This window comes from Cariama cristata, unplaced genomic scaffold (genome assembly GCF_000690535.1).
Source record: "Cariama cristata isolate BGI_N322 unplaced genomic scaffold, ASM69053v1 scaffold41761, whole genome shotgun sequence".
NCBI classification, from domain to species: domain Eukaryota; kingdom Metazoa; phylum Chordata; class Aves; order Cariamiformes; family Cariamidae; genus Cariama; species Cariama cristata.
The window spans coordinates 1-9,878 of record NW_009600599.1 but is presented as its reverse complement, the minus strand read 5'-3'; the positions used below and the strand labels follow the sequence as shown (position 1 = coordinate 9,878).

General features: G+C 42.9%; 1 protein-coding gene across 1 annotated transcript; it reads right to left on the bottom strand.

Moving 5' to 3' along the window:
- Positions 1-267: 267 nt before the first annotated feature.
- On the bottom strand, positions 268-8,610 carry LOC104169221 (EF-hand calcium-binding domain-containing protein 5-like; the record flags this gene model as incomplete). The annotated part of the gene is given in 10 exon segments (XM_009710072.1): positions 268-388; positions 390-426; positions 1,892-1,988; positions 2,190-2,422; positions 2,992-3,245; positions 4,067-4,170; positions 5,417-5,569; positions 6,294-6,522; positions 7,266-7,438; positions 8,321-8,610. Coding segments are annotated over 10 exon segments (1,691 nt in total), but the record flags the coding sequence as incomplete, so codon positions are not given.
- Positions 8,611-9,878: the final 1,268 nt, after the last annotated feature.

Sequence of the window (9,878 nt, the reverse complement as noted above, 5' to 3'; positions counted from 1 at the left end):
TGGTAGTCATAAACTCATCCCTGCCCCTCTTTCTCTCATCAGAATTAATTAAAAAAAAACACAACTTTAATCAAGCTTTTGAAGTTTAGTAGATATACTAGCAAAATTGTTTCCTTTCATGTTTTTATTGCTTTTTCTTCATAATCCCTAACAGGCTTCCTACATCTTAACAACAAATACTTAGTAGCTATGCATAAAAAATAAAAAAGCAACAGTTAATTTAATAAAAGATGTCAAATACCAGAATCACTAAGGTTGGATGAGGAATTAATTGGAGGCACAGCAGAACTGGATGCCAAAAGGGGCTAAAGACGGAGTTTTTTCACTGCGTAGGCTCCTTGTGATGGCTGCTAGTGAGAGGCAGGTCCGTACCCAGTGGTACAGGTAGAACTGAGCCGTGCTGCCGCACCGCCGCTCTGGGTACACCTGAAACAAAGAAGAGCTGTAACGCCAAAAGCCAAGTCAAAACTGAGACCCGTGTCACTACGAGACTGAAGCAAAGATCGTCCCGTCAGTGGAGCTCTCCCTGAGTCCAGTAATCCCACCCTGGGAAATGGTGATGCTTTGAGAAGCACACAGCATTATTGTGACAGTGACTGGTCAAGCATAGGGATGCTGCCTTTTTATTAGTTATTTTGTATTGTGGTAGGTCCCCTGTTGTACACAGTGCTCTGCTATATTTTAATGCTAAACATTTGATAATTAAAAATGTAAAGAGAAAAGTGCTTTTTTCCCAAGCTCAGATTTGATTTAAGAGTAATTATCCTTCAAAGCTCTTTTACTAAATGCTATTGAAAGTCACCACAGAATCACACCATTAAATGTCACTCTCTCGATAGAGTGTAGGTTGTTTTGTGCTCTGCTCTGTATACAGCACATGTATATGGAATATACAGGCATTACCTGATGTTCGTTTTAAAGCAAGTCCTCTAATTTTGAGTTACACCTGTGTTCACACCACTGATCTGACACTGCTCATCCTGGGAAACCAACCTTTTGTAGCATACCAGCAGTCTGCCAAAGCAATACTCTTTTGAGTTACATCTGCGTCCCTAACTGGAGGAAGACTGGATGCTCTAGACCTGCTTCATTCTTTCCAGTGAATCCGTTTTATTTATACATATATATATATATGTATATCTATATATGAGGAGAACACATGAAAAGGAACTATGACTGCATTAAGTGTTCACTGTTTATCAGTAAGCAGGGTATTGTTGATAAATGTCCCCAGCTAAATTAACAAGTCTTGTCCACATTTCATTTTTAACAGGCTGGCCTTAGATCATCAAGGGAGAGATCTCCACAAGAGCAAATAATAATAGCCTCCTGAGTACCCTGGCACCAAAAAAGCCGGCATTCATTAAAGAAGAGAAAGACAGACTGAAAAGCAGCTCCTGTACATGGCCAGTGAGCGTATTCAGTACCTGGCAAATGGTGTTTACAAAGAGGAGGGCTCACACTGTCCTCCCACAATCATGTTGCTGTTTGGAGCTGGGTCAGTCCATAGGGCAGGGCATGGAGGTCTGAAGTAGATTTATTTCCCAAAAGAATCATAATTCTTAATATGTCTTTACATATTACTTGCCAAAAGAACCACCATTCTTAGTACGTTTATCTGGAGGCTTACAATGAGCTCACTTGTTCTGGTAGGTTTCAAAGCTGATCTGCTCCTCTTTCCTTAAGGCAGTGAATTTTGATTCTAAATTTAACAAGGTGACTTTTATTGACCAAAAAAGGCTGCAGATATTTAGGACCCTTTATGTGTTGTTTAATCTATTGTGAAATCAAAGTTGATTTCTGACATAAGCACTCAGCTGAAGGTTGCCACTGACACTGTTTCATTGCTGAGCCGTGTCTTGTAATCTCACAATTAGTTTATGATACTTACCAGTGATGCAGTCCAGCAGCAGCTCTGCTTGAACTTGCACAGATGCAGCAGTTGGATCAAAGCAATAAATCTCCTGAATCAAATTGTCATCAAGTTTCTGCAACGCAGAGAACAAAAAGAGTCAGGCAGCAGTGAAAAACATAAGAGAGGGTTACAGAATTTAAGATAGTTAAGACAAGCGTATAGCAAATCTGTAGGTAATGAGTTATTTCACTGCCAATTCACCCTTGGCAAAACCACTATATCTTCTTGAGGGAGGAAGAACAGAAAACAAAGTCTCAGCATTTTGAAGTCTCACCAGTTTACACTGACTCCAGTTCTCAGTCTTCTCTGAGCCCTTCCAGTTTGGATGGAAAAGCAACAGTACAGCCTTAACTATGTTATGTACCAGAGCTGGCGGTTCTACATAGCTCTTTATTTCAGCAAAGCTCTCGGCATCGAGTCTCTGGACGCACTCGCGCAAGTCCTGCAGCATGAACCGGTGGAACAGAAGAATCCCTGCATGCCTCAAATTTGCCATGTGTTCTGCCTCTGGAATCAAAAGCAAACCTTTCAAGAAATTGCTCAGAAATATCTGCTACTTAAGACTTATGTTATTGACTGAAAGGCTCTGCCCTCTTTATGATTAACTCTTTGATTGATTTGTATACAGCCCAAGTACCCTATGAAACTTTAAAAAATGGGTATGTGCTTGAGAAGGAGATAAAACTTGCCTCAGGGGCAAGCAGAGGTCCTGAGACCATGGAGGGTTCAGGCATGCAGGTAATTCTGTACCTGTGACATTCAAATTCTTTTGATCTTAGTTGGGGCAGTTCTGACGAGCACATGCTAGATCCCTGAAGGCAACAAAGCACCTTCCTTCACAGTTTTGATTTCACTGGGACTTGGGCACAAAATACCCTCTGAACCGGAGTCAAAATCTAAACATTCTGTTTAACTGTACTCTGCTAAGCACTTAGGCTTGCTCAGGAGTAGTTTATGTGTACCAAAGGTTTGTATTTGTCTTTCCATACTTGTAGGAATAATACTTTAGATGTGGTTTTACTGAGATTCCTAATTTCACCCCTAAAATAACTATCTTGTCTCTGTAGGCACAATACCCAGTACATAGGCTGGTTCTGTTTCGTCTAAAGACATCTTCAGTATCTCAGAGCAGGCGGCTTGGGCCATCTTTAGCATTTTCTGCAGGTCTTCGTTTTCAAGAGGTGGTAATTTCTGGTGGTGTCCCATGCTGATATCAAATATGCCAAGAGCCTGTCCTGACAGGTCACGGAGAGGTACTGCGATGTGGTATTCTCCATAGACAGAAGTGCGAATGACCTCCGAACTGTCTACACACTTAAATAGGTAATCTCTGAAATGAGAGTAAAGAGAGGAAAATGTACTGGACTTCACCATTCCAGTTCCTTTGGGTAATTTATTTAGCATATTTTAGTAAGATGCCATTCATGTCTTGTTGTTAAAACAAAGGTATTACGTTACTAAATGATTGTTTATTTCCTTGAACTGAAATATGCACAGCTTTAAGTATCATTCAAGCCATATACAAAAAAGAGAAACTAGCATCGTGGAACACAACGTTGCTTAGCCAAGGCAGTTGCTGAAAATCATAAGAATTTAGCAAACCTTGCTTTAAAAACAGTTTCCTGTTTAGAAACGCATGGACATTGGTTCTATAGAGTCTTATAAAAGGTAAAAACATCTGCTGGAACAGCAAATGGCTGGTCAACCAACTTTGACACCAAGGATGATCTACCTAAAAGATAAGTCTGTGAGGATCTTGGCAGTGGAAGGAAACAGATAGTTGAAGGAAATGAGACTAATATGGCCAGGAGAAAAGACAGATTATTCTGAAGAGCAACATGGTTCAGCGTAGGCTCTAATCCTGCAAACCTTTCACAGCAGATGTAGAGCTTGCTTTGCAGCTCAGCTGGTAAGCATAAAGTCGGAAGTTAAGTTTTTGCAGGCCTAAACTCAAAGGGAAAAATACTCCTCACTCCTTCATAATCCAATATCACATGCATACGCACCAGAAACTTGATAGTGAGAGAGCTACAGCCAGACACTCCTGTGGGGTTGCATTACCGTGGGCTTTATGTGGTGTGGATCGTGCCTGATGCAGGCTGGAGTCTAGGACCAGAGGTGACGAGTTCGATTGCAGGTGCTGGAGCCTACCTTAAGTGGTTTTCTTTTCTGAGGAGAAGAACAGGAGAGCTATGAATTTCTTTTTGTCCTGTATTATCTGTAGTAATCATCTTGCGCAGAGCGTAGTCCCATGTCTGCCAGAGAGAAAAGGGAGGTTTAGCTGCATCCAGGAAAGGAACAGCCATTTTGAAGCTTGGAGAGGGAAGAAATTGTTTATGTCTTAAAGGAAACTCTTATGTACATTCAAGTGCAATGGGATGGTTTAAAGACATCTCCCAACAATGCTTGCTTTTATTCCCAGAGCGTATCGCTCAAGATGCATGAAGAATGTGCCCTAGACCTCCCTCAGCCAGGCTATTTAATCCACCCCCAGGCTCCACACTGAGGAACACCCACCCACAGGCCAAGAAGAGGTTTCCCCTCTTTTTCCCATCCCCTTGCAGTCCTCTTTCTCATGTCATGTTTGTGTCAGTGTGCCTTGACACGTGAAAAGCACAGAGGGGAGCAAATGACCTGGCTATCAGGCAGCTAACAAGGGAACAGTGCAGAGCCTGGAATGACAACAGAAAGCTGCCAACATAAACCATGCTTATCAGAGGAAGCAGCTGAATTATGGCTACAGCAGATGTCATACAGACTTTGTGATGACACAGGATCAGTCCTAAATATTGCATACGCTTTTCATCTTCTTAACTCACTTGAACGTGACGTGACAAGCTTCCCAGGGCCTGAGTGCCTTCTGAACAACTGGAACATGATCTGCAGGGAGCAGGGCTGCCTTTACAAGCTAGCTAATTGGGAAGCAGCCACATCCTGAGTTGTATTTACGTCTTGGCTGCTGACATTAGTTCAGAATGTAGAGCTAATATACTAGCTAGGACATTCTTTTTTCCTATAAAATACCATAATTTTGACATGCACATAATCTCCACAGAAGAGCATCTCCCTTTGCGGAGGTCCCAGAGAGCAAAGCTTTAGCAGAGATTTGCAGTGTTGGCTAACCTACGTGTGGATGGATGGATGGATGGACGGACGGGCAGCTGTGGGCTTTTGCTCTATTGGTTGCTATGCCGCTGTGAGCATTGAAGTAGGAGATTATTCCCTTTTCCTATGGAGAAGGGGCTGTACTAGCAGCGCTCTTGAATTGTTTTACATGGGAGGATGAAAAGAATGGAGTGGCCTCCTTTACAGAGGGAAAGTTCCCTCTCTACCTTTGTAACCCTTTCATGGCACAGGCAGGCACAAGAATCTCAGGCAGGCTTCAGTTTTTGTGATCAAACCACTGGGAAATCACAGGCAGCTAGAAATGGCACATCCTCGCTAAAGCACCCTTTCAGCCCCTGACCATTAGAGGCCTTTTCACTGCAGTAATCTGCCTACCTTGTCTTTGCCAGGCTCCACCAGGTACGCAATAACAGTGTGGATGCTGGGTGCCCTGGGATACAACCACTCCAGAGCAGTAACAGTCATTTGTAGAACATTTTCCAGTGTGCAGATGTGGTGGTAGGCTTTGCTGAATGCATGAGAAACTCCCTGTGAAAGCAGAATCCTCCAAATGAGCCAGACAGTTCCATATGATTTGGGGAAAAAAGCTGGGGAAACTTTCATGCAGTAAAATGTTTGTAACAAGTTACTTTAATCAGCACTTGTAAAGCTGAAAAGTGACTGAGAATTGTCCCTTATCAAATAAAGCTCTAAAGCTCCGGAGTACCCGGGTCCCAGCCAAGTCCTAAACTAGACAAAGCCGGGTTTTAGCGGAGATAGCCAAATTGACCGGTAATGCTGGCTTGCTGCGCTCCCTGCTGCTCAGATGCTGCATCCACAATGAGCCCGGTTCCCAAGAGCATCCCAAAGAAATCCCAGCTGCTGTGGCTTATAGTTATTCCACCATGTAAAAAGTAAGGTTTCATGCCACTTTAGGGAAACAAACACAAATATGAGGTTCAGAGCTTCAGGAAACAAAAGGTACTATCTTCGAGCTTTGCACAAAAGTGCAATTAATTTACTAATCAGAAGCTTAAATAAATTATTGGTGAAGTGATACCTCATAATCAATTACAGATAAGATGCTAATCAGTAAGATATTGATAAGGTGTTTGGCTCACACCACTTTTGCCATATACAGTAGAAAGGGACCCACAGTTCTTTTCTTAGTTGTACATCTTACGTTTCCTCAGAACGACCATGTAAAATTCACGTGGTCCCTACACAGTTTTTTGAAGAGTGGTCTAACAAGCTGCTTTCTGATGGTGCCCACCTGATAGAAGCTGATCTCATGGGTCAGAAAGATGGTTTTCTCACACTGGTCCTGAAGAGTGTCAAGTCCTAGAATGCCAAAGACTCTCCAGCGAGCATCATGCAGCGGCAGTACCAGGAGTGAACCTTTTCTCTCATCCACAGGGCGGTCATAGTTCCAGAAGTGGATATTTCCATGGAGCTGAACTCTTGGAACGTGGAGTGGCTTTCCCTCTTCAACAGCTGCAAAGCTGAAAAATAAACTTATGAGCAGATTTGTTAAAAGTAACAGAAAACCTTTAGTGAAACAATAAATACTGCAGCTTTGATCTCTCCCTGCTTTTTGGCAACCAAGAAGGAAGGTGTTAGCTCCTTACTCTGACCACACCCAGAAATACCACATTTACCGCTTGCATCCCAAAGACAGCAGTAATAAATAAGGCACTTCTCATCCTTAGGACATTTTAAAAACATCAGCTAATGAATGTAATGAAAAGGAATATAGAAGCAACAGCAGTTACATTTAATAGGTTAGAAGACGCACTCTTTAAGGAAAGAGACAAATATGTCTAGCTTTTGGAAACGAGAAGTAAAGAGGCATGAAATCTGTTTATAGCCTAAACACTAGGGAAGGAAAGGCATTGTTCTCAAAAAATATCCTGTGGGTGTAAACTGGTGTAAGGGAATTAATTTTTAAAGAAGAAAATGTAGGTCTAATGTAATAGACATTTGCTAAAGGATGAGATTTATTAGACTGTGAGCTAATCTCCCCAAGGAAAGGACTGAAATCCCAAACAAAGCAGTTCTAAGTAGACCATGCAAAGTGTAAGGGCATGTATATGATGATGAATCATTCCACAACGGTCCCTGAGGAGATTTCCTCTCTGGAATACTCTATCGACCTCTGTTTCCAGTGCACTCCAAACACTGCCTGGTACCCCTACATTCCAAATATTTTTGAGAAAAAGGAACAGCTATTTGCAGCTTTTCTTACCTTACTCCTTTCATGTCTCTGTAAAGTATCTGGTCCAGAACATATGGAGCGTCATCTGTGGTACATGCCACATAGTGTAGGAGAGTCTGTCCCCGCTCTGGTGAGAGCTGGTTCTCTTCCAAAAGGGCAATATATGCACTGATCTTCTTGTTATCCCCATGGGCTTCTGCATCCTAGCAACCAAATGTTTCCCATTACATTATGTACATTAGCCATTGGCCATTACACTTACTTCATGTACTTAGCACTTGTCTCATTTTTTGCTGGGATGCTGTTCTGGGTCACTAATTTTGTACGTCGTGCACCAACTGCATGACATGTATGTGTCTATGCTGTGATCCCGTCTGACTGGTATGCTCTGTTACAAGCAACAACACTTGGTATTTTGATTGGCAAGGGAAATGGATTTCTTTTTTCCTGCTGCTAACGGGGAGCAGTTCACATAAAAATAATCCCTAATTATAACCTGTGCCTAACCAAAACTCTCATGGATTTCTTTTCCAATAGGAGACTCCTTTGGAACAATCAGACAAAAAAGTGCCAGAGTTGCTATTACAAATCTAGACAATATTGTAAGAACATTTTGGCTACCATGAGAGAAGTTTGGTTTTGAGGAGGGCTTAAATAGTGAAGACAAACATCTAAAGTTGCAGCTGCAAGTTGAAAATGAAACTATCATCTCCACTACAAATTAACCAGCTTTGTCCCAAACTAAGTCTGGTGTGTTTCATTTCAGAACCTCCAAAACTAGAACTATGGATTTCCAGATTTGAACTAAGTCAGCTCTTCAAAAAGTGAGACCTAAGTATCCATGAAATGCATTCTGTATTGGCAGAGTGTGCATGAGAAATCTTGTATTGCAGATCTGAGCTGTGACTCTTTCTGTGCATAACCATTGGCTCTCCTGAACGTCGGCTAAGTGCGGAAAAGCCCAAGGAAACCATCCTCAGGCCAGCTTCCCATGCTACCTGCGAGTTCCGCTCAAATGCACCAGGGTTTGAAGTCAGTGGCACAATCCCAACACACACGATTCTTGTGCTCCCTGGGATGCGTACCTGGGAGAGAGCCTTAAACACTGCTTTGTAAACCGGTTCCATGCTTGCTCCGCTGGTCTCAGCTGCTTGCTGGATATTGTGCAGCCACTTCCTCCTGGTTAAGCTTTGCAAGCACTCCATGGGACTGCGTTCCACTCTTGTGGTCAGAAATTCCACCAAGTTATCAATAGCTTCATCCTCATCGTCAGTGAGCTCGGAAGCAACTAACTGAAGGAAAGTCTGGAATGCCTTTGGGGATAGCTTCCCCACTCTGCTGAGCTGTGGGTAATGGGAGCAAAGGTGTTTCTTTGCTAGTAGAAGAAACAGAAAATAAGACAAGGACAATCTATTTGAATAATAAGTTTTGCTTTTCCTGTGCAAAATATGACTCAAGCCCTAAACTGGCTTTGGGTGGAGTGCTCCAGTCCATCATTCTGGGTTTCTTCCAGCTGCCTCCTAAATGGAAGTTGTCATCATGACAGGTAATCTCCAGCTTCCAGACTGGATGTACCTTTTCCTCTAGCTGCCTGCTTTCTCACCTACTGAGAAAGAAACCTGCACAGCATTGCTCCTGTGCCCCTTTTGTACCTCTGCAACATACCTAAACGATAAAGATCAGTGGAAAAAAGGAAAGCTGCTTGGAGTTATCGAAAATCAGAGGCGTCTCCACATCAGAACCAAATTTTGTGGACACTTGAGGGGCTGGTGGGACTGGGCTGCAGGTAGGCATTCTGCATACAATAACGGTAGTTGAGACCTTACAGAAAAACTACTCACCACTCCCATTAAAAATGTGAAGGCCACAGGTGATTTCATAGATCACTCATATTCCTCGATTTTCTATTATATGCTGTACTTGCAGACATTGTACTTTTCTTTTGAGGCCTTCCAAAGTAACTATCATTCTTAATTGTCCTTCCTTAGGTGCCTTTGATGAATTATTGAAATAACATTTGTGTTTTGCTAAATCTCATAAACGAAGAGCAAAGAAAACAAAAGCTCTGTTGAAGTCATACAGAGGACGGGACAACAGTGCTCTGCAATCGCCTGTACTGCACCAAGAGATGTAGGTGTGGAGCAAATGGAGCAAGAGTGCTTTTAAGAGAAATACAGGGTTTAGAAGAATAAATTAATACGAAAAACATCTAAACCAGTGAAGTGCTGCCTGTTAGCTCCCAGGGGAGCGAAGGGGTAAAGACGACTGCGGGGAGGGTGCTCCTTCCCGCCTCGCACAAGGCCGAGGAGCGGAGCCGTGCCTCAGTCCCCTTTTTCGTGTCCCAGGGCCCGCCGCTGAGCTGGCCCGAGTGCGGGCAAAGAAACTGCAGTAGGAAGGTCTGGGGCAGTTTCCTTTTGCTTGGAGGAAGGGGGAATGAGGAATGCCACAAGGGTCAAATTATGATTGTCCAGAATCGCTTTCCAGTATCTAGTCGCTCCAGTTCACAAACTTCCAGTTCGCCCAGAGGTCCTGAAGACAAGGGAGACTCATTAGACTTGTAGTCCTAACAGACTGAGCATGAAAATGTAAGTTTACCCCATGGGGTTCTATTCAGACGTTACTTTAATCGAGCAGCCGGTCCTG